A 25,321-nucleotide genomic window follows, 5' to 3' on the forward strand; every position below is an offset into this window, starting at 1 on the left:
TTATTTCGCAGAAGACTTTAATTTCAACGCATTAAATTCTATAAATCACATTGTTTCACCACTCTAACAACGAAAAATGTCTGCCATTTATAGTTCGGTAAAAATGGGTAACTAATGTCAACAATAAAATTTCATTTCAAGTAAAAAGGTACCTACGGAACAGAAACAATGAAAATATTAATTCTAAAATTATGTCTTATAAATTTTAAATATCTTTACATCTGTAGGCTACAGTAATTTCTGTTCTTAAATATCGTCAATATGAATTTAATACTCAAAACAAATGTCTCAATCTAATAAGGTTTTCAAAATCTGGATGTATTTTCATCTAGATATAGTTCTGTTTTAAAATATAGTCAGACTGACATAGGCCTACATTAGTTGTTCTTATAGATTGTTGCTAGCCTGACAGAGTTAAGACACTGATGACACGAAATCATTGTTTCCAGCAATAGGGTTATCGTTAGTGATGATTTGAAAATTTGAATAATTTTGACATGGACGAGTAACAATATGTAAATTTTGCATGAAGCCTCCTTATTAATTTCTTCTATGTGTCATAAATCAAGTGCACGGAAACCCCTGCTTTACTTCCCTTTTGAAGGGATTTCATATCCTTAAAAATTAATCATCCTCGCCCTTACATATGCATTTCTTTTTATATACTTTAACTGTCTTTAGTGAAGCAAATTAAGTATAGTCCAATTTTGACCTGCTTGAATTTCTCAAGAATAGCATTATTTATTGCGATGTATTATTTGTCAACAGGAACACCTGTTCTTACTGGAACAACCACTCTTACTGTCACAGTTCTCAACAGCAATGACAAAGATCCTTATTTTGATCCATCAACACAAAGGGCAGAAGTAAGTATTAATACTTGTAGGCTATTAAACTATGCTTAAGAGAATGACTCGATAGATTTAGGAACATTGAAAATATTCCGTTTCATAGTTCATACAATTTCTTTCTTTCTTTCTTTCTTTCTTTCTTTCTTTCTTTCTTTCTTTCTTTCTTTCTTTCTTTCTTTCTTTCTTTCTTTCTTTCTTTCTTTTTTTCTTTCTTTCTTTCTTTCTTTCTTTCTTTCTTTCTTTCTTTCTTTCTTTCTTTCTTTCTTTCTTTCTTTCTTTCTTTCTTTCTTTCTACCTTTTAGGGAAACACTCTACTGACATAATTAGTATATTTCCCAAAAATAAAGTTACACTTTCTAAATTAGATTATTAAGATGGGAGAAGGGTAGGGAATGATTCTGGAATACATGTAAGTAGCTAAAAACAGTAGTATACCGTAACGTTGCGAGGAAGGAAGACCAACTTGACAAGAAGAAGTTTGTCAAGTAATAATTCCAGGGAAAATACTTACGTTTCATTGCAGATTCTTTTGTTCTTGGTACAAGGGAAGTACATTTTTTTGTTCGAGTGAAAATAATTGTCTTCATTAACTGATCAAACACATTAGTTAATTTTAACTTGATATTTTGCAACAACATCCACTAAGCTAGCCAAAGTCTTTGGTCCAGGGATAATTATTCGGAATACACTGCATAGCCATCTTTACTGATCTTCGCTTGTTCCTCCTCTCATTTAATTCGAGGCTTGACATGTCTTGGTCACTAATGCTGTAACAGTTTGCTTACTCGTATTCTAGAGCTTAGCGGAAGGGGCAGTAATTGACATTGTATACCTCATCCTTGCTAGATCAAGTGTGCGTCTCCTATCTCAATGCCTGAACAACCTATCACTTTTTAGCAACGTTATGATAATCTGCTTTTTTAATTGAGACTTTGGGGGTCAGTTAGTTTCATAAAGTTGTTCTCGTGTATGTCAAAGGAAACCCACTGGTTTTATACAACATGAATGAATGAGAATGAATGAATGAATAAATGAATGAATGAATAGTAAAGAAATAAAAAATGATATCAACCCAACGGTAGAAGCATCTTTGAAAGACTGTAAGAAAATAAAGTGAAATCGTACACCCATATGACTTACACTATAATATCGTACATGTCAGTTAATTTTGGTTAATGATGATGATTATGATGATCATGATAACAACGACGATAATGAGAGTGAAAAATTATAAATGAAAGTGTAAATGTTCGGTTATTCAAAAATAATTTCAAGGAAATTATCATATATTATTAACAAAAATAGTCGATCATCATCATCGTCAACATCATCCTCGGTGATCTGAGGATTATCATGAATCTGAGATTCATGGGTCCACACTACAAGTTGTGTTTATACTTGTAAATCGATTGAGCTTGTTATAAATGAAATAGTTCATTATATTGTAATGAATAATATAATTGACGTGTTTAGGTTCAAGAAGATGCATCGCCTGGAACTGTATTCTATACTTTGAGAGCAAGAGACCCCGATGTCAATGGAACTGATGCTCTTAGCTTCGCTGCTGCAGAGCCGATAACAGCTGTTGATAAAAATGGCAAGCAAATTACTGACAGTGAAGAATTTAAGGTAATATAATCTACAACATTAATGAACTCTTCATTGACTTTTATTCTATGGTATGTGGATAAAGTCGTTAAATTTGATCGTTTTTGAAAACGACAAAAAAAAAATGTATGATGATGTCATTTTGTTGTCATTAACACCTTGGTCTTTGATGGGCTATATTTCTTTATGTACTACATAGTTGATAAGGCCTTAATTGTCTTAACAATTTATCGCAGTCTCACATAAATATGGAAAAATAGTTCATATTGTAAGTTTAATGTAATTTATTTTAATACTGTCACTTTGAAAGTATTTACAGAACGCAATTTCTCTGGAAAAAAGTGTGGTCTATGATTTAATGAGAAATATTTTGATAGATTTGAATAGGTACCTGCAGCACTTACAGCAATGGTTTATTTTTCCTGCATGAAAATAATTCGGAATGAAAGAAGTGATGTAAATGCTACATCTGTAACACAATTGGCTAGTGGTGAATAAATTATTCATCCTGTTCCATCTCCTCTTCCTGCCATGCTTTCTCCTTATAGCATAAAAATACTTGAAAATAATTTTTCTAGGTATCAGATCTACGATATTAATTAATAACATTCTTATTCAATTATATAGAGCTTCTTTGCTGTCGATCCATCGAGTGGTGAAGTAACAGTGATGAGGGATTTGGACCGAGATGTCGCAGCAGTCGTCCGTCTTACTGTGCTTGTTCTCGACACAACAGCTCCAACTACACAACAAGGGAAAGGTATTTAATACTGTTAGAGTTAAGAAAATTCCTGTTCTATTAAGATTAATCTTCTTTAAACATAATATAGGCCTAAATCGTGATAATTTGAAAATCTTTAATGCTCATTTAGCCTGCACACCTGGTATACACCATTTATCACAAAGGCACTGTCGTACTCTTGTATCTTATAACGGTTCAAATTAAGTTCTACTGGTAATGCCTTCTGTAATTTGATCATTAACTGGAATGAATTTAAAAAAAATGCTTGTTATCATTCAAATCATAATTGTTTATTTCGTGGAGAAAAATAAAATATATTTCTTTCAGAATTTATCTTCCATTCAGTTCCCCAAATTCTCTTTTATTATTATTACTTAGAGGATACTTTTTGAAGCTCAAAAATCGAAATAACCCCGATTTTTCGAGACGTGTAACAATTCTAATTAAGGACAGTTTGTACAAAGTGACTATAAACAAGAATTTTATTTTGAAACAAGAGCAATCTACATAGATTGTCTTTGTATTCTTCTGATGTTGGTATTGTCTTCATCCTGTTTGTTTCTGCTATTAAGCTTCTTCCTCTGAAGAGGTGCATCCATTCACCACTAATCCTTTCCTCTAGTCCAGGCCTGCACAAACAGCGCTCAACGAGCGCACACACTCATTCAGAACAGGAGAGCGGTGTTTACCGCTCGCCAAAACGGAGAGGAAGATACACCAGAATGACATAGACTTGCTATGGGTAGAGGAGAGGGAAACGACCACTCAGTTATCTCGAGGAGTGCAGTGTGTAGACCTATTCTCAGTAACTGTTTCACGTAGCTTACTTACTGCCATATACAGTACAGTATGGAGGAATCTAAAAGACGGAAGATAACATTTAATGATTTACAGCTCGAACTTATTGATCTTCAATGTGACCTAAGGGCTAAAGATCGTTTGAATAATACTACTAGCCTGGTTGAGTTTTACAAGATTAAACACTAGCAATAATATCCACGACTACACAGGCTGGCTGTGAAAATGATTGCTATGTTTGGCTCAACATTTTTATTTGTGAGCAACTGTTTTCTATAATCAACTTTAATAAAGGCAGACATCGAACATCTGTAACTGATGTTTCATTATGATCAGTAGGCTACTGTTCCTTTCAGCTGCCAACAGCATAAAAGCTCTTTTGATGTACTGATAAATAAAAATATAACAAAATGATATTGTACATTTAAGTAGCTATAGAATTTCTATTACTTCTGTAAAATAAATACTTCTTTATTAATTAATAATAGTCCAAGATAGTTTTGCAAACACTGAACAGGAATTCATTTCATAAGCACTCGTAATAGTACCGTACTTCCTTTTGTGTTTATTTTGTACGAGATCCACCCCTTCTTCCAGTCCACCCTTATACAGAGCGCAGCTAATATCTGCATTCCGCTCATGAGCTGTGAGCCGGCTCGGAGAGCACAAACCTTGTGCAGGCCTGCTCTAGTCCCTCTTCTTCTCTCGCAATCTAGGGGTCTGTCTTCCTTGACTCTTCTCACCATTCAATCCGCCTCCATTCCATCTATATGCTCCTTCCAATAATTTCTTCTATGTTCAATAAATTTAGTGGTCTTGAATTTTACTGTTTACTCTAATTTCTGTATTAGATACGTATTCTGTCAAATAATGTTTTCCCTTGAATAATCCTCAAAATGTTGATTTCACAAGTGCTCAGTTTTTGTTTAGTTTTCATTAATTTCCCAGGTTTTTCCTCAACCAGTTGGAGCAGAATTGCTGGGTAACTTTCGACATTGGACCTCGGACTCATTTCGCCATCATTAATTCACATATCATTATTATCAATACCATAGCTTGGGTTAAGTTCACATTGCAGCGTGATGTATTCGAGCATGACAGGCGACAATTAATATCATTCACAGAACAGGAATAGTAAGCACAATAGGCTAAACCTCAGGCTGTATTGTAAGCCTTCGGACCCCTTCTCCATAAAAGGAAAAAAAATATATATATATATAGTATATCGGTTCTGGTTTGTGCATATTCCAAAATTGTTCTAACTGAAACTGCTGGTTCTTACTTTACTTTCGACTGTCCATAAATTAGTATTCAATTTTAACAAAACTAACATAATTCAATTTAAATCCTGTCCAACTTCAACCTCACAAATTTCAAGCGCAATAATTAACAATAGGTTCCTAATAGAAACAACAACAACAATCAAATTTCTTGGCTTACAAATCGATAATGTGTTAAATTGCACATGTTTGTTTCGTTGATGTTGAAAGCTGTGTCACTACAGTTCACTCAGATATATAGTCCAAGCTCACACAACTTAACAGTTTTGGTACGAACTTCTTACCTCTGATCATAACTGCCAAAAAGTAGTCAGAGGCTTAAATGGCGCGGCATTAGAAAAAAGTGAATGTCTTCAATTTACGATCTGTGGGGTAGTCAATTGTCTTGCTAGAAAATGTAATAATCTTAACATTTTTTTAAATAATAAAATTACCATACATTAGTAGCCTATGTATGTAGATATTTTTAAATGTACTGCTAAATAGACATAATGGTAAATTAATACTGGTAGATAGTGTTTTAATAATGAAAAGACATTTCAAAATATCATCCTGATATTTTTCACCTTCATCATAAAATGTTTTCTAATTATTATTTTCAGGCATATTGGTCATTACAATCATTGATGTAAATGACTATCCTCCCGTTTTCAATAGACCATGGACAAAAGAAGATCCTCGTTACATGTTGGACATTCCTGAAGAACAGCCAGTTGGTTCCATTGTGGATACATTTTCTGCTACAGATGTTGATTCCAATATAGCTGCATACACTATAGAACCAGAAAGTCCATACTTCGAGATAAACAACGCTACAGGTAATTAGACCTACTTACTTTATACTAGTGACATATTGTCAGGTATGGCTGTTAGTAATAACTGAGCACAGGATTTCATTTTAAAATTATACTTGAATAAACCACTCCAAAATTATTATTTCATTGAGTTTTAAAGTCGGTGATGGAACAACTTTTGAAAGTGCAGTGGAATTCTGATTGTCATCATCTTCAACTATTGACGTTTCTATAATTGTTATGTATTATCTAATACAAGTAAAACCTGCCTAAAGTGGAACAGAAATAAACTGGAGACCTGCCATAAACAAAATGTTTTTCTGGTCCCCTGAAGTTATAATGCATTTTATACAGTTCAAAACAGAATCCTATCTAAAGTGGAAATGGAACAATATTGTCAGTCCCATGAGAGAAAAATCATTGAATAAAACGGAACTCCTACCAGTGTAATGCAATAAAATTATATTTCGACCCCCCCCCCCATAAGCTCCTTCAGTTTCAGCACGCCTTTTGAATTGCCCAGTATAAGAGTAAGAGGCTGATTTCAATTACCTGAGTGAAAATTTTTACCTGGCAGATGCTCTGTGTAATGGTTAAGGAACTTTTGTCACCTGTAATATATTTATTGTTTATTTCCTGAAAGGTTATTCGTCAAAGAGTGCATGTAATGAGAAAGACAAATTTTATGTATGTTGTAACATTGCTGAAATGTAAAGGCCAACTTTAATTCTTTTAAATGGTAGGTACAGTACTCTACATTAATATTCATCGTTATTGTTATACACAAGGTTGTAGTAGATGCAATGAGATATTGCAAGGAAACTTCACATTTCGCCCATTGCAAGACAGAGTATTGTAAGCATCATTTTGTTAACTTTACAGGAGAGGCAGTTGCGATACTTACCCAACATGGTGGTGAATACGATAGTCAAAGTTTAAACCAACTTATCAGAGGGAAACTTTTACAGTCGATGTGCAGTGCTGGGCAATTTATTCTAAGCACCATAACTGATTTTCGGCAAAAGTAGCACTTAACATACTTTGCCTTGCAGGGGACAATATTAAGAAAAATCTTAAAAGTTAACACTGCCATTACGATTTCTCAAGTGTTTCGTTTATTTTCTTACCAAAGCGCGAGTAAATGAAATTCACTTATTCCACTGCAGGAAAGAACAACCTAAACATACCTACAGTGAGTGACATTTTTATCTGAGAATGGCAGAATACAAGCATTGAGACAATGCATTGTATTTTTATATTTTTCTTAAATTTCTCTTCAAAATTAGTACGGTACGGTAATGAAAAAAATGTACAGTGTAAATAAAAAAATTAAAGGTACTCTTGATACCTCGAAATGCTTAAACATAGAGGAAATTTGTTTCCTTGTCCCATGGTTTATATAATACCATGCAGCTGCTGTGCAGTAACCTTTTCAGTCAAACATAAAGAAGATATTTCGGATGGAAAAAGTTGTTGCACAACTCAGTATAAGGGGTCTAAGGGTTCCTTTAAATGTTGTATGAAGGAAAGCAACCAAATCATTTTTTACGCTAATGCAGTTTATAACACTGATGTTTCTCTTCAGTTTTTTATCTTTCGCATATAATACATTTTAACATTGATTCATTGGAGATAGAAAACTATTTTAAAAATATCAATTCCTTTTCGTGTAAAATAAAACACACGTTGCTACAATTTTTTACATAGCAACATGTTACAAAAATGTTATGACACGCTCTTCGCAATAATTAATAAAAAAACAACAATGCTTACTGATTTTATGTTGCTATAATATGATTACTAAGAAACATTAATATGGCATCCTGGATAAAAGAAACTAAATGTTATAGGTGGTCTTACTAGTCTTATTACAAATTTATAATTTTTGGCAAAATACACAGCATTATAAACAGTCTTTATCATTAGTGAAAATCGTTCATAATATGCCATATTATTGTATTAGTACCATAAAATATTACCATGCCAACTAAAACGCCATGACTTCTATTATTATGAAACAAATAATAATATTTAATATATCATTGTTGTCATAGTAACCACTTTCTTCATGGACCATGATGTCAAACTACTCATCATTACACATCTAATATGCTATTTATTTATTGTTATAAAATCCTGTCATACGAAACAGAATAGCATATAAAACACTTATAATATTATACAGATTTCACCCGTCAAAATTAGGAAAGTCTCTTGTTTCCTAAACATTGGCTCATGCCATAAAGTATAACATTATCAACTTTTTTCATAATATACTAGTATACGACCAGGCCGAGTTGCAAAAGTAGCTTTATTTCACTAGTGGATGTGACCCTTTCTTGCATAAAGCTGCACTTCTGCAACTGGTCATATAATATACTATTATTACATCAGTAGTTTTCTTTATTTACAGGTGTGGTACGAACGAAAAAAAGAATTGACTACGAATCTGTGAAACGAATTAACTTCACAGTTATAGCCTATGATTCAGGAGTGCCTCAGAAGTCAGCCACTGCTGATGTGTCAGTAAATGTCCTTAACATAAATGACATGGATCCAGTCTTTTCACAGGTAACATAATGTGATTAAGAGTTGCATGCATTTATGATTGGTGATATTCTGTACGGAAAATTTATGTTAAATAAATACAGGGCTATTATAAAAGAATGGTCCCATTCATTCATATCTTACAAAGGATGTCTAGATTTATCAACATCAGTGCGAACTTCTGGTTTTTACTTGTCGGATTTTTAGCATATCTAAAATATTAGGACTACAACTGCAAGTAATATTTCAGTTCCCCTAATAATTAACATTGTTTCAGCCAATGTATGAAGCAACAGTGATGGAAAACTCCCCAGAGAAGACGCACGTAATTACTGTAACTGCAACAGATGGGGACGAAGGTGTGATTGGAGCAGTGACATACAGTCTTGTGGGAGAGCACAGCTCTGACTTCAGTGTCAATTACAATACTGGAGAAGTGACTGTCGCCAATCCTGCTCTGTTAGATAGAGAGGTCACCCCTGACATCACCATCCAGGTCATGGCCAGTGATGGGGCTCCACCTGAAACGAGGAGAACTGTAGCTGTTCCGGTAAGCAATATCAGATATTTTGACATTTTAGGTCACCTCGTAAGTAATGTTAGTTTTTCAAATTTGGTGTTTTGTAAGATTTTAATGATTTTTTTTACGTTGTGTCATGCAATTTACAAGACAGTATGTTATTATTGCATATTGTGAGCATGTGACAGCCGTCAATGTTTTACCGTAATACGAATAATATCAAATTAAGGTGATTTAAGTTTGAGATTGAGTTCTAAAGTATTACTGAAAACAAGATTATACAAGGTAAACCGTAAGTAATGTATTTAATTTCTGGGGATTATTCTTTGAGATATTTCAAACAAAAAAGTTTAATACAATTTTGCTCGTTTTTGCTTCCTTCTCAAGATAAAAATTCTTTTATATGGAACATTTCGTAACGTGTTTTCGGAAAGCCATTGATTTAATTTCCAATATGCTCAGTCAATTTAAGAGAGCAGTTGTTTAGTTAACTGTCCTAAGACATGTCTGAACCTCGTAAATGACACTAATAAGGCACCACTTATGAGGTAACTAAGCCAGGAGATAATGGGATAGGATGGCCAGTTTCTTTCCCCCTCTATTGCATACATCGCCGATTAGCTACATATTACACTAATCAGACTTCAGATGCATAAGCTTACATACAATTGTTCTTCCTCTGACACATATCATCAAGTAAGATATACTGCCTGATAATAGATGTACATATCAGTCAGGACCTCAATCAGAGTGTAGGCTATTATGTTAATAAATTATTGAAAGAGTTTTAGTTTTGTCCTTTAAATGTGCAGAAATTTGATCCGAACAAATGTAACATTTCAAAATTCTTTTTCCGAACAAAAAGTTACATTTGTTCGAATACTTTGGTACTTGGCAGGGATTACCTTATTTGTGCCTTCAAAAATTCCGACATCATTTGGTGGTTGTTGGATCTTCTGCAATATGAAGAACAAAATATTTCTTTTTTTACTGGTGTATTGTAAATTATGTTTTTTCGGTATATGTGCTTCTATAAACAAAAATCAGTAACATCAGAACCATTGATCTCAGAAGCCAGGACATGGGTCCAATTTGACAGCTTATAACTTTGTAAGGAAGAACTTCGGAGCCATGTTTACTTAAAAATATGCTTGTTTTGATCTCACCTATAACCCTAAAAAGTTAGTCTACGATACATCATCTAAAGGTAAAGAAAATACGCCTTAAACTCACAGGTTTTGGAATGTTTACAACCTATTTTATCTGTACAGATTCATATCCACCTCAAAGACGCAAACGACAATTCCCCTGTGTTTACACAAAGAGTTTATCAAGCATCTGTTATGGAAAACCTGCGATTGCACCCTCCAGCACCAATCTTGCAGGTTCGTGCTGAAGATCCAGATGAAGGAAAGAATGGTGCAGTGAGATATTCCATTCTGTCAGGCAATGAAGGTGGTGAGTATTTTACATTTGTTTTGTAACATTATAGGACGTACGAATTTTGAACAGGCCAATAACTTAAATTAAGTAATGGAATAACAATTTCATTGTGTTTTTGGATATTAAAATATTTGTTTGAAATGAGAACTTTTCATTGAAAGAAATTGCCATATTCCAGCATTGTAAATCTGTTCAGGCTTATAATATTGTGAGACTGAGAAGTAAAGAGGCAACGGTAAAGTTAACCCCTTCACATCCCATGAAGGCACTTGGGAGGCATGGAGGTATAGCCTCATGCTTTCCATGACCTTGGCACTAGAATGAGGTGGTTTAGTTTGCATCATGCTCCGACCGCCTTTTACCCCTGGGAAAGAATCAATGTTCAATTCGATAGGAGGTTGAGTGAACCTCGGTGCCATTCTGGAAGTTTGGCAACGAGAAAATCCCGTCACCACCCGAGATCGAACCCCAGATCTTACCCGACGAGCGGAATGACGTCACAGCGTGTGCTGATTTAGCTGGATTACTTTCTTTTCGTTAAAAATATTAACATGGGAATTTCGCAGCGTCTTAGAATTTAGTCTCTACTCTTCTGATATAACGATATCCTCTATTGAGATATATGTCTATTGAATGATATACTTTAATGGTCGAAATAGAGTGTAATATTTTCTCTCTCTACTACGATAAATCCAGTAAAATGAAATGTTTGTCGCTAAGCAATACAGTAAGGTACGGTACGTGATATTACTTGAGGGGGAATCTCAGTTTAACTGACCACTGCACATTTACTTTGGATATCCTTTCTTCGCCGGGATCTGGAGAAACAAGTCACTTCAACTATAACTTCAGGAGAGGCAGTAACAGCGTGTGAATCACATTAACACCTATCTAGTGTCAATGATGTTCCAGAAGAGTACAGTATGTAGTGTCTTCGGATTTAATAAGATCTTTGTGTGTGTCAATTTCCGTGAAGAGAGCTCTGAAACAAACTGACATAAGTGAGTTCTTTCAAAAAACGTAGGACAATACAATGGGCAGCATATTAAGAGGATTTCACTGATAATTTTATCACTTTGTACCATAATATACACACCAAGTAAGCTGAATAGAAAGCCTCTTACCAATTTAACTCTTATAACAATACATCTCTTTATGACAGTAATTTTCTTTGTTCCCCTAAATATCGCTGTATAGAGATTTGACTGTATTTGAATGCAGGCCTACTTCCATAAAATGAGAAAATATGTTATAATTAATACCGATATGTTTGTACTATCTGTATTATTTCTAGGTGTGTTTAAACTGGATGCCGAGTCAGGAATCTTGTATCCAGCAGAATCCTTGGAAGGAAAACCACGGGAGTTCAATCTGGTAGTGGAAGGACGAGATGAGGAAGGAAATGGTCCACATGCAGACACAGCAGCTATCAATATAGAAATCCGAGATGTGAACCAGAATAAGCCTGTATTCATTATTCCATCACTTCCGAATGCAACAATCGAAGTTCCAGAAGTATGAACATTCTGCATTACTATCTTTCTATATACAGTAAAATTTCTGTTATATGTTTTGTACTGATGCATTTTTCACACTTATTCTTTTCATTTATCCTGAGTTCCTGGCAAAATTTCTATACGTATGTAGCCTATATTTAATCAACAATCCAAAGACTGGTTGGAACAGTTAAAGTATAAAACATCTTTGGTTGGAATCTCATAAGTGACACCAATAAGGCGTCACTCACGGGGCAACTAAGCCAAGAGATAATGGGGTAGGGTTACCAATTCCTTTCCCTCCCCCATTGCATACATCACTGACTAGTAATATATTTCACTAGAGTCGATGGCAATTGGGAAGGCAATCGTCTGCTAACGTTTGCGTTGAGAGAGAGACAGATAGAGAGAGCAAGGCAGCGTACAACATTGTCACATCGTACTTCACACACGTGTAATACAAATAGCGCAGGAGAGAATTTAAATTATCAAAAGACAGTAATGAACTTAGCTGTTGATTATTGTAAACATGACACCAAACAAACCCTCTTTCCTTCACTAACAATATTCTTTGCACACTTCTCAATCCTACACCACATGCTTCTGCAGTCGTTTCTTGCATGTTTGCAACGTTGCAGCCAGCATCATGATGACTGGCAGCGTTCTGCTCATCTATGTATTTAAAACAATTATATGCCTTAAACACTATTTCCAGCGCCTGCCTGCGCAATACTAGTCTTTTTACAGTCTCTCCTTCCATTTATTTATCTTACACACAAGCAGACGCAGTATATATTAGTTTACTTATTCAATGTATTGAAACACTCACACGTGAACAAACGAATTCGGGAAGCACTTGTTACAGACTGATTCCTATTAGTTCTACTGTACAAGCTTGTGGCATCACATACCAGAAATGTTATGGCGCATATAGCAGTCAACCGCCTTCCTAAATGCTGTCGACTCTAATCAGACTCAAGAAACTGCACGCATTTTATTCTTGACCTGACATACAATAATTAGGAACATCAAATCCAGATGTTTGAGATGGGCAGGGGATGTAGCACGTATGGGTGAATCAAGAAATGTGTATAGTGTATTAATTGGGAGACCTGAGGGAAAAAGACCTTTGGGAGGCAGAGACGTAGATGGGAGGTTAATATTAAATGGATTTGAGGGAGGTGGGGTCTGATGGATTAATCTTGCTCAGGATAGAGAGCAATGGAGGGCTTATGGGTATATGTACGTGAACGACCACAAATATTATCAGAAAATGCAGGCTCCAAATTTCTAAAATTTTATGAGGAAATGAACTCACAATTGGACAAGAATTACAAGGTACCACAAGAAGACTTATTAGAATTTAAATATCTGATAAAAGTATAAAAAAGGTTACTAGTAATATTTTTTAGAATTCACTTTTTACTTTAAATTAAATTTTCGAAATTTGAAAATTTTACACACATTATTTCATAACTCCACAACCATTAGAGATGAATTCTGAAATGTTGTACACTGATTTAACATGTATTTATGCAAAATGTAGACTACAATAATGCCCATTTCTTTGAAAATATAAAAATTATATCACAAAGCATTATGTAAATTTTAATATATTTTATATAGGACAAATAAAAAATTAATTGTATTAAAATAAACAACTTTACATGTCTGAGAGTAGTCTACTTTTCATAAATAAGTTTATTACATGCAGGAAAAATATTAAAGATGTCGGAGAGACCATAACAATGTTATGGTTATCTAATGATGTAACTGCAGAATTTTTTTTTTTTTTTTTTCATACTTTGATAAAACTGGTTTGAAAAATTTTATTAGTAATCTTTTTTATACTTTCATCAGATATTTAAGTTCTAATAAGTCTTGTTGTGGTATCTTGTAATTTTTGTTCAATTGTGAGTTCATTTTCTTATAAAATTTTAGAAATTTAGAGCCTGCATTTTCTGATAATATTTGTGGTCGTTCACGTACATGTACCCTTATGTGAGGGCGGCAATGAACCTCTAGGTTCTGTAAAAGCCATTTGTAAGTAAATGAGTAATGAGACTTGAGATGTATCCAGCAATTGTTCTTCCTCTGACATATACCCTTCACATTAATTTGTTTCGAATATCCGTTTTTTTTTTTGCACTTATATGAGATACGGAACATTATTTATACGTTCTAAACAGTGGTTTAGTTGGGCTGGAATGCTGTTCTGGAAAATAAAATGAATGCATGTTGGAAACATGAGGATGTCAAACTTTATACCTAGTACGAGTCCATTGGCAATTGCTAAATTGGTAAGATGAGTTCCTGTAAATATTTTTTCCCAACTAAATCACTGGTTATAAATCAATTTTGCTGGAAATTAGGTTCGCCGTGAAAATGTAAGAACGCGAAAATACAGTAGGCCCACGTATTCATTGTTAAGATGAAATTCGAAACTGCTCATGCATGCCTCCATTAATGACACTGTTACTGCGTTAGAAACGTCGAAACTTTTCATAACACATCATGATGTAACTGAACAAATTATGAAACATCTATCACTATTTGAGGGCATGGTTTATTCCTCAGGAGCAAACAGTGCAAAATGACTGATTTTTTTATAAAATAATCACGTGTTATTAATTAATGCTATTTCACATGCTATTAAAGGACATATCAGTTATACGTTTTTCTCATTTAAGTATTTTTCCCTTCATACCCCATAAAAACATATAAATGGAGATTTTAATTCGGTATATTTATAGACTGTACTGGAGCCAATGTAAGTATAGGTTCAGTAAAGGCTGTTAAGTTATTAAAGTGCAATATATACTCTTGAATTAGTTTCACATACAATATGTCTCATTATTTTCTTATGCACATGTACACCATGTTCCTTTTTGTAGCTGTACGGGTCTAGGAGATATCATGTCGACAGATTACTGCCACCAACCACCGACCATAAATATGTGCCTCAACCTCTGAATCGATTCTTTACAGTTCATTTCCTATTACCAATATGATTTATTTTTTCTTTTTCATATTATTCATATTATTATTATATATATAAAGCAAGGAGATGCACTATCACCTTTACTTTTTAACTTTGCTCTAGAGTATGCCGTTAGGAAATTCCAGGATAACAGAGAGGGTTTGGAATTGAACGGGTTACATCAGCTGCTTGTCTATGCGGATGACGCGAATATATTAGGAGAAAATTCACAAACGATTAGGGAAAACACGGGAATTTTACTTGAAGCAAGTAAAGAGATAGGTTTGGAATTAAGTCCCGAAAAGAAGTATATGATTATGTCTCGTGACGAGAATATTGTACGAAATGGAAATATAAAAATTGGGAAATGTATCTTTTGAAGAGGTGAAAAAATTCAAATACCTGGGAGCAACAGTAACAAATATAAATGATATTCGGGAGGAAATTAAACACAGAATAAATATGGGAAATGCCTGTTATTATTCCGTTGAGAAGCTTTTATCATTCAGTCTTCTGTCAAAAAATCTGAAAGTTAGAATTTATAAAACAGTTATATTACCGGTTGTTCTTTATTGTTGAGAAACTTGGACTCTCACTTTGAGAGAGGAACATAGATTAAGGGTATTTGAGAATAAGGTGCTTAGGAAAATATTTGAGGCTAAGAGGGATGAAGTTACAGGAGAATGGAGAAAGTTACATAACACAGAACTGCACGCATTGTATTCTTCACCTGACATAATTCGGAACATTAAATCCAGACGTTTGAGATGGGCAGGGCATGTAGCACGTATGGGCGAATCCAGAAATGCATATAGAGTGTTAGATGGGAGGCTGGAGGGAAAAAGACCTTTGGGGAGGCCGAGACGTAGATGGGAAGATAATATTAAAATGGATTTGAGGGAGGTGGGATACGATGATAGAGACTGGATTAATCTTGCTCAGGATAGGGACCAATGGTGGGCTTATGTGAGGGCGGCAATGAACCGCCAGTAAGTAGTAGTAGTAGTAGTAGTATTATATATATATATATATATATATAGTCGCCTCGGTAGTATAGTTGGTATAGCCCTGGACTTCTATGCTCGAGGTTGCGGGTTGGATCCTGGCCCAGGTCGATGACATTTAAGTGTGTTTAAATGTGACAGGCTCATGTCAGTAGATTTACTGGCATGTAAAAGAACTCCTGCGGGACAAAATTTCGACACACCAGCGATCCTGATATAACATCTGCAGTTGCGAGCATCGTTAAATGAACAATAATTTAATTTAATTAAATTCTATAAATTATTTCTCATATATTCCAATTAAAATTGTAACAGAAAAAAATACCAAAATCACTGTCCTGTCGCTTGCACTTACCACCAACCTTTACCGATCATAAATATCTGCCTCGACCACTGTTTACAATCAAACAAAGAGTATTTAATAAGCAATGTATTTGCCAAATATTCATGTGAGAGAAGTTGCCGGGGGACAACAGTTCGAAAACTGAGATAGGGCCTAAGTGATAATATAGCGCGAAACACGTATGAATTTCACTGGCAAGGAAATGTGCCATTTTGTATAACATTCCTGCACAGGCAGCGGAAAGCTGTACAGGTCATTGCCAGTAGACCCTGCAGTAGTATAACATCGTAATAATGACGAACGCTTTAACTGTAATTGTACACATATCACCCTTACATACCATTTTTCTTTATATTTGAAGACACATAATAGACATATCAAAAAGAAAATGTAGCTGAAACAATGTAAAAAAATACATTAAACTTTTTACACATATAATCAAGAATTATATAATTAATGTGCAACCATATAAGATTTTGAGGTTTTATTCACAAAATTGTAAAAATAAAAATGAAAAACGTGTCTCTAACACTTTTCTTGTTTTTGCCATTCTGCAAATATCGACTTTGAATTTTTAAGAGGAGAACATTATTTATTGTTGATTTCAGAATGCTGGAGTACCAAATTTTTTGGTGATTACTGTAAAGGCAACAGATAAAGACCAAGGTGAAAATGGACAAATTAGCTATCATTTTAAAGTCGGCAATGAGAATGTACAAGAGACAGAAGAGTTTGCAATCAATTCTGACACAGGAGAAATTCGGGCAAAGATCATTCTTGATAGAGAAGTGCGAGCTAAATACGAGGTAAGCTATTTACTGCAGTAAAGCACAATTAATTATTTAAAGAATCATGTAACGAATCTCTCACTATTGTAATTACCCATAGAGTAGATCTACTAGAATTTTCTCTTTTCTTTCGTAACATTTATGGAGTTATCCACAGTTCTTCTTTTATATATTTGCGAGTAAAATAATGGTACAGAAATGCCAATTGACATGTTAAACGTATTTTGTAGCATAATTATAAAATGTATTTTGTGTTTGCATTGTGCGTGTATTATGTGAAAAGAAATATAATATTTTTTACTTACAGTTGGTGCTGGTAGCCAAAGATCATGGATCTCCTATTTCACATGAGACACTGCGTTTTCTCACTGTCCTTCTGGTCGATACTAATGACAATAGACCTGAATTTCCACTCACTGAATCCACCAATCCTTACATTTTTCGAGTAGCAGAAAATTCACAAATAAGTCTCCTCATAGGTATGTACTATCGGTATCTTCAAAGTTCGAAGTACTGTACCATAATGTAAACCATTTAATTTTTAAATAAGAACTAATACTAGTAATGAAATGCCGAATGTTTATCCTGTACAGAAGCATTTGTAAAAAATTACAAGAATATAAAAAATTGCACAAAAATAATATCAAGATAAATTTCATACAAGCTGACTGTAAGCAAGATAATGAGCGGAACTATTTTAAAGTTTGTGTGTGAATAATTCCTGACTTTAAAGGTGCTGAAAGACAAGAAATTGTTGTATTTTTTATTTAGTAATATTTAATACACTCGATTGATAGCCACCAGCTTAGCTCGGTCGGTTAAGGTGCTTGTCTGCCGATCCGGAGTTGCGCTCGGGCGTGGGTTCGATTCCCGCTTGGGCTGATTACCTGGTTGGGTTTTTTCCGAGGTTTTCCCCAACCGTAAGGCAAATGTCAGGTAATCTATGGCGAATCCTCTGCCTCATCTCACCAAATATCATTTCACTATCACCAAATCCATCGACGCTAAATAACCTCTTAGTTGACACAGCACCGTTAAATAAAGTAAAATTAAAAAAAAAATACTCGATTGATAATAGGTACTTAATAAAGATTGTGACAAATTTACTTCTGGAAGGTGATGTTTAATCTGTTGATAATAGATATTTAGTAAGTATTGTAACATTTACTTCTGGGAAGTCACTATTAAAGAGAGTTGCTTCTATTTTATTGCATTATTGTTGTACAGAATTTGATGCTATCTTTCATTTATTTCATTTACCAGGTAAAATTTCAGCAATGGATCGGGATGTGGGTAAACATGCAAAGATATTTTACTATATCATATCTGGCAACGAGGATGGAAGCTTCACCTTGGACAGGACAACTGGCAGCATCTATACCAACACATCATTTGATCGTGAAAAGAGGGACGAATATAATTTGTACATAAAAGCTACCAATTTCCCACAGTATTTTCCGTCTGAGGTAAAGTAGAACTTTAAATATTTGCAACATTGTCTCATTGTCTAGAATTTTCGTTTGTGTTCCTTATATCAGCATTTGCATATTTATTTATTCTGTATATATGTTCATTTATAATTTCAGAGTGAAAAAGATACTTCAGAGAGAGACACAAGTGTTGCACATGTAAAAATTGTAATATTAGATGAGAATGATAATCCACCAAAATTTGAACGCAGCAATTATTATTCTGGTAAGTTGTAAGTCATGTAAAAGTTTTTATTCATTACAGTTAGTAGATTAATTTTGAGTTGAAGGAATTGATCACTTTTAATCTATTTTGGATTATCAAATGCTGGTCATCTTTAAAGATATAGGACTACAGTACAGTGTTGAATGATTTTGAGCTATGGACTATTAAAAAGTGATGTAATAGTGTTTTACTGACTGATATTAAAAAAAACTGAATAACAGTATTGTTAGTTCTATTAATACTTTTAATGATCAGAGTAAATTAGGGTCTGTTGGATAGTTAAATATTTGATATTCGTTCCTCCATTTTGGAACTGCAATTTCCTTACTGAACAGTGAATAGCTGTACATATGAGCTTCACAGTAAACAAACAATTTTTTAAAGAATCGTAAATTTTAAGAGTTATGCCGAATTTACCGAAGTTCATCACTGTGAAATAACTGTTAGCCTTCTTGACCGTGAAACGAGCAGACCCAGGTTCAAATCCTGGTTGTAGTTTTTTTTTAGTTCTTCCTCAACCACTCGAAGCAGAATTGCTGGGTAACTTTCAGCATTGGATCTCGGACTCATTTTGCCTTCATTAGTATCATTACACTATTCATATGGAGCCATTGTGTTGCTACCTTCTTAGCTGCTTCTTATTTTCAGTGACTTATACCTCACTTAATCATCCATGATGCTGGACGAACTTGAGAATGCTAGAAATTGGATTGCTGATGATAATGACGATCATGTCAGGCCAAAAATTTTACAACACAGATTGTTTAAATTCTGATAGGACAGGACAATGACACAGAAATATGTTCTGCTGTTTTGCCTTCTAACACTCAAAAGTCAGAATTATCAGTCAAATCCACACCCTGAGTTAGAATTATCAGTCAGATCTGTTTTATGCAATTGCTTTTTTTTAGGTACAATGCCTGTTAGAAACCTAAGTATTAGTCGCAGACTTTTACGCAGTATATGAAGGGCCAGCAGCCCTTTCTTGTCGACAGCTGATATTGTTTTACCAATGTTTTGTAAATTGAGTGTGAGTAATGTTGGATAACATTATTACTTTTATTATTGCCGGGGAAATAGGGATCGCAGAATTTGACCTCCATAGGATATGTTCTTGAAGCCAGTTTTGTAGCTCCATCTGCATTTTCATTGCTCTAATTACATTCATGTCATTTTGTCCAGTATGAGAGAGATCGTTATTCTTAGCAACCTCTTCGAGAGTTGTGTACTGTTGTAGATTCCTAGGGTAATTTTGTTTTTACTGATAGCTGACAGTGCTGCTCTTACTTACTTACTTACAAATGGCTTTTAAGGAACCCGACAGTGCTGCTCTACTGTTAATAAAGATACAAATAGATTGGTTACATATTGTAGTAAAAATGAATTACTTGGTGTCATAGCAACGTGTTTGTTTGTTTTAGCAACCTGTATTGGTTTTCTGTTTATTAAAGCCTTATATCCTAAAAGGTGTTTCCTTTACAATTTAATAAACAGAAAACATAAAATAATAAGGTAACTATGGATAAATTATTACGTCCTATAAGATTTGATGTAGAAGTGAATACTAATGGCGCAGAACAGCAGTGGAAACATTGGTATTGTACGTTTAAAAATTTCGTGAAATCTACAAAAGCTAATGTAGAACAGAAGCTTTTGCTGCTCACTAATTACATTGCTCCCTCTGTATACGAGCATATCAGCGAAGTTTGCACCTACTCTGCTGCTATCGCAGTATTGGAATCCTTGTATGTTAAACCGAAGAGTGAAGTTTTTGCAGGTACCAACTTTCTACTAGATGTCAGTTTCAGGGTGAGTCCGTGGATCAATATGTTGAAGCATTAAGATTATTAAGCAAAGCTTGCAATTTCAAGGCTGTGTCAGCTGACCAAAATAAAAATGAATTTATACGTGATTCATTTATCAGTGGTCTCTTATCACAGCATATAAGGCAACATCTACTTGAAAACTTAACACTGCCATTAGATGTTGCCATTAGTCAAGCCAGATCATTAGAAATGGCGAAACAAAATTCAAAATCTTTTATTGCTGTAAATCCGTCTGTTAATGCTGTACTTGACCAGAATAAACAACCTTTAAACCATGAAAACTCTATTTATGGAGCTGGACCTACTTCTGCAGCTACGAAAATGATGTGCTATTTTTGTGGTCGCGAAAAGCACCCTCGTACTCAGTGTCCGGCTAGAAATGCCATCTGTAAGAAATGTGCCAAAATGGGACATTTTGCTAATGTTTGTAAATCGAAATTTTTCAAACAATCTCAAGATAAAACTTCAGCATCCCTCTTAGCTGCTTCACCATCCTGTCTTTCTAAAGCCGTTATATAAATTAAAGTTAATGGCTCTGAAACTGATACATTAGTGGATACAGGAAGTTCACAAAGTTTCATTAGTCTTGAATTTGCATCTACTCATAAGTTCAAGATTTTACCAGCTCAAGGTCATGTGTCTATGGCTTCTACATCTCTCCAATCTCATGTGAAAGGAATGTGTATAGTAACATTACAATTAAAGGATTACACATATAATCGTATTAGCCTGCTAATTTTAAAAGGCTTATGTGCTGATGTAATTATTGGACATGACATTTTAAGACAGCACACTAGTCTCAATATTTCGTTTGGTGGATCTAAAGATCCTCTTTCAGTATGCAGTTTAGTTACTGCTCTTGTCCCTCCAGCATCACTTTTTAACACACTTACTTCTGATTGCACTCCTATTGCCATAAAATCTCGATGACACTCAAATGAGGACAATGAGTTCATAAAACGAGAAGTTGAAAAATTATCAGAGGGATTCATAGAAGAAAGTCGATCTCCATGGCGAGCACAGGTCTTAATCACTTCCAGTGATAATCATAAAAGACGAATGGTAATTGATTACTCTCAGACGATTAATAGATTCACTCTTTTGGACGCATATCCCCTACCTCGATTAGAAGACGTTGTAAGGAAAGTGTGTAAATATGAAATATTCAGCACTATAGATCTGCGTAGTGCGTATCACCAGATACCTATTATATCGAAAGCTAAGCCATATACGGCTTTCGAGGCGTGTGGTGGATTATATCAGTTCTGTCGAATTCCTTTTGGTGTAACGAATGGGGTAGCATGTTTCCAAAGAGCTATTGGCGCTATTATCGAATCACAAAATCTAAAGGACACATTTTCGTACTTGGATGATGTAACAATATGTGGATGTACTCAGGAAGAACATGATATTAATTTGCAACGTTTTCTCAAAGCTGCAGAGAAATTTCAACTCACACTAAATGAGAATAAATCTGTCTTCTCTACTAGACGTACAGTATCAATTTATTAGGCTATACAATTGAGAATAGAACCATCAAGCCAGATGTTGAACGACTTCGCCCTCTGTTAAATTTACCTCAACCTAGTGACAGTCGCACTTTACGACGTGCAGTGGGAATGTTTGCACATTATTCAGGCTGGATACCCAAATTTTCCGAGAAGGTACGACCTCTTGTTCAATGTAAGGCTTTTCCTATGACTCAGGATGCTGCAGTTGCTTTTAAGAGTCTAAAACAAGAAGTTGCAGATTCAATTGTAACTTCTATTGACGAAGACTCCCCATTTACAGTTGAAACAGATGCCTCTGATTTTGCTATTGGAGCGACTTTGTCGCAGTCAGGGAGACCGGTTGCTTTCTTCTCTAGAACTCTTTCTAAAACCGAACAGAGGCACTCTGCTGTCGAAAAGGAAGCCTATGCTATTGTTGAGGCCTTGTGTAAATGGAGACATTACCTCATAAGTCGTTATTTTAAGCTGATAACCGATCAGAAATCAGTTATGTTCATGTTTAATAATACTACAAAGAACAAGATAAAGAATGAGAAGATTAAGAGATGGCAACTTGAACTGTCGTGTAATAAATATGATATAATTCATAAGTTGGTGATCCACCGACGTTTCGAGGATGTTCATCTTCCTCATCTTCAGGGTTAAATGATATCTGAGGGTACCCAGCTCCTTAATTTATAGTGCCAGAGGGAGTCAGCCGAGGAGCTGTGCGCCGATTGGCTGTTATTAGTGTGGACCGCGGCGAGAACGCGGCCGACGTGTCGTCTTGCTTTGTGCTTTCCGGCTGAATGACCTTACAGATCCTCGACAACATCAAAGTGAAACCGTCCGACCTTCTAGTCAGCTTCGATGTAGTGTCCCTCTTCACCAGGGTTCCACTCTTGGAAGCCATGCTACTGCTTTCCGATCAATTTCCACCTGACATCACGGAATTGTTCCGCCACACGCTCACCTCCACATATTTTCTACAGAACAACACCTACTATGAACAGATAGACGGAGTCGCCATGGGTTCTCCGCTTTCACCAGCCATCGCCAACTACTATATGGAGCATCTGGAGCATGAAATACTAGCTACAGCGCCATTAAAACCTACACATTTCTTCAGATACGTAGACGATACGTTCGTCATCTGGCCTCATGGACAAGACACATTACCAGATTTTCTCAAGCATATAAACAGTCTACGACCCCAGATCCAGTTCACTATGGAGATTGAAACGAACGGTAAACTCCCATTTCTGGACATCCTTATCTCCAGAAATAACAACGGATCTCTTGACCATGCGGTATACTGTAAACCCACACACACCAACTTGTACCTGAACGCGAATAGTTTCCATCACAAAGCGCAGCGGATGGGCATACTTAACACACTGGCCCATAGAGCAGTCTCTATATCGGATCTGGAGCAATTAGACACTGAATTTCAACACCTGAAGCTCACCCTCCAGCAGAATGGATATTTGGCTAAAGACATCATGGCCTCTTTGAATAGAGCAAGACACAAGAAGCAGCAGCAGCAGCAGCCCATCACGGACTCACTAGAAGCGGAAAAACCAGCCAGAGCCTGTCTACTATTCACAGGGAAGTTGTCGGGAAAGATAAGCAGACTGCTCCACAAATATGGAATAAAAACAATCCACAAACCTCCGCCGAAAATCAGGAACAAGGTCAGATCAGTAAAAGACGATCTAGGCCTCAGAGTACCAGGGATCTACCGCATCCCGTGTGAATGTGATGCGGCTTACATTGGACAGACTGGACACACAATAGCAACGCGTCTTTCGGAACATCAAAGAAGCATCAGATTAATGCAGCCCGAAAAATACGGATTGGCTGAACATTGCATTGAAAAAAGCCATAGGGCTAATTTCAATAACACCGAGGACCTGGTAAAGTGTGCGGGCTATTGGGATAGAAGAGTAAAAGAAACCCTGGCCATAGCAGTGGAACGCAGTAACCTGAACAGGGACTCGGGTCTCCAACTAAGCGCGGCATGGGCACCGGCTATTAAATTTCTCACCGCCCGGACGATGGGCCGTCATCAGCGGAGGACACATGAGAACTCGTCCGCCGAGCCCACCGTGAGAGCCAAGGTCATTCAGCCGGAAAGCACAAAGCAAGACGACACGTCGGTCGCGTTCTCGCTGCGGTCCGCACTAATAACAGCCAATCGGCGCACAGCTCCTCAGCTGACTCCCTCTGGCACTATAAATTAAGGAGCTGGGTACCCTCAGATATCATTTAACCCTGAAGAGAGGAAGATGAACATCCTCGAAACGTCAGTGGATCACCAACTTATGACCTGGCTGGAAGCCCAAGAAAATTTCGAATTATCACGTCGCCAGGAAAGCTTCAGTAGTTATTTCAAATATGATATAGTTTACCGGCCTGGACGAGAAAATGCAGTTGCTGATGCATTCTCCCGTATATGTTCTGCTACAGAAATGCCTGGAGACAAACTAAGAACATTACATCAAGCACTCTGCCATCCTGGAATAATTCGTCTTTATTACTGGGTAAGAAGTAAAAACTTACCATACTCACTCGATGATATTAAGAAAGTAACTGCATCATGCAATGTATGTGCAGAACTTAAACCTAGATTTTTCAGACACAATGGAAAATTAATAAAGGCAACCTCACCCTTTGAACGATTAAATATAGACTTCAAGGGACCAATCCCTTCAACTACTAGAAATTGGTATATTCTGACAGTTGTGGACGAATATTCTAGATATCCCTTCGCATTTCCTTGCTCGGATATGAAGTCTTCGACAGTAATTAAATGTTTACAACAACTTTTCTCCATATTTGGTATGCCCTCTTACATCCATTCAGACAGAGGTACATCCCTTATATCGTATGAATTGAAAGCTTTCTTAGCAAGTCATGGTATAGCATCTAGTCGCACTACTCCGTATAATCCTCAAGGCAATGGGCAAGCTGAAAGGTACAATGGGATAATATGGAAAACTATTTTGTTAGCTCTGAGAGGTAGAAAGAAGTATCACAGTGGGAGACAGTTCTCCTGGATGCCCTTCATTCAATAAGATCGTTGCTGTGCACTGCAACTAACCAGACTCCCCACG

At 35.7% G+C, this 25,321-nt stretch overlaps 1 protein-coding gene across 1 annotated transcript in view; it reads left to right on the top strand.

Annotated features, from left to right (window-relative positions):
* The window catches only part of Cad87A (cadherin 87A), a 237,899-nt gene that overhangs the window by 178,733 nt on the left and 33,845 nt on the right, over positions 1–25,321 (top strand). The window contains exons 17-28 of the mRNA XM_069815945.1: positions 769–866; positions 2,325–2,480; positions 3,087–3,219; positions 5,882–6,097; positions 8,487–8,644; positions 8,898–9,170; positions 10,412–10,598; positions 11,878–12,098; positions 17,015–17,212; positions 17,502–17,673; positions 18,458–18,660; positions 18,781–18,889. Coding sequence (XP_069672046.1) covers positions 769–866; positions 2,325–2,480; positions 3,087–3,219; positions 5,882–6,097; positions 8,487–8,644; positions 8,898–9,170; positions 10,412–10,598; positions 11,878–12,098; positions 17,015–17,212; positions 17,502–17,673; positions 18,458–18,660; positions 18,781–18,889 — 2,124 coding nt within the window. The remainder of the gene's footprint in view (positions 1–768; positions 867–2,324; positions 2,481–3,086; positions 3,220–5,881; positions 6,098–8,486; positions 8,645–8,897; positions 9,171–10,411; positions 10,599–11,877; positions 12,099–17,014; positions 17,213–17,501; positions 17,674–18,457; positions 18,661–18,780; positions 18,890–25,321) is intronic.

The sequence above is a fragment of the Periplaneta americana genome, chromosome 17 (assembly GCF_040183065.1).
Source record: "Periplaneta americana isolate PAMFEO1 chromosome 17, P.americana_PAMFEO1_priV1, whole genome shotgun sequence".
Lineage (NCBI taxonomy): Eukaryota > Metazoa > Arthropoda > Insecta > Blattodea > Blattidae > Periplaneta > Periplaneta americana.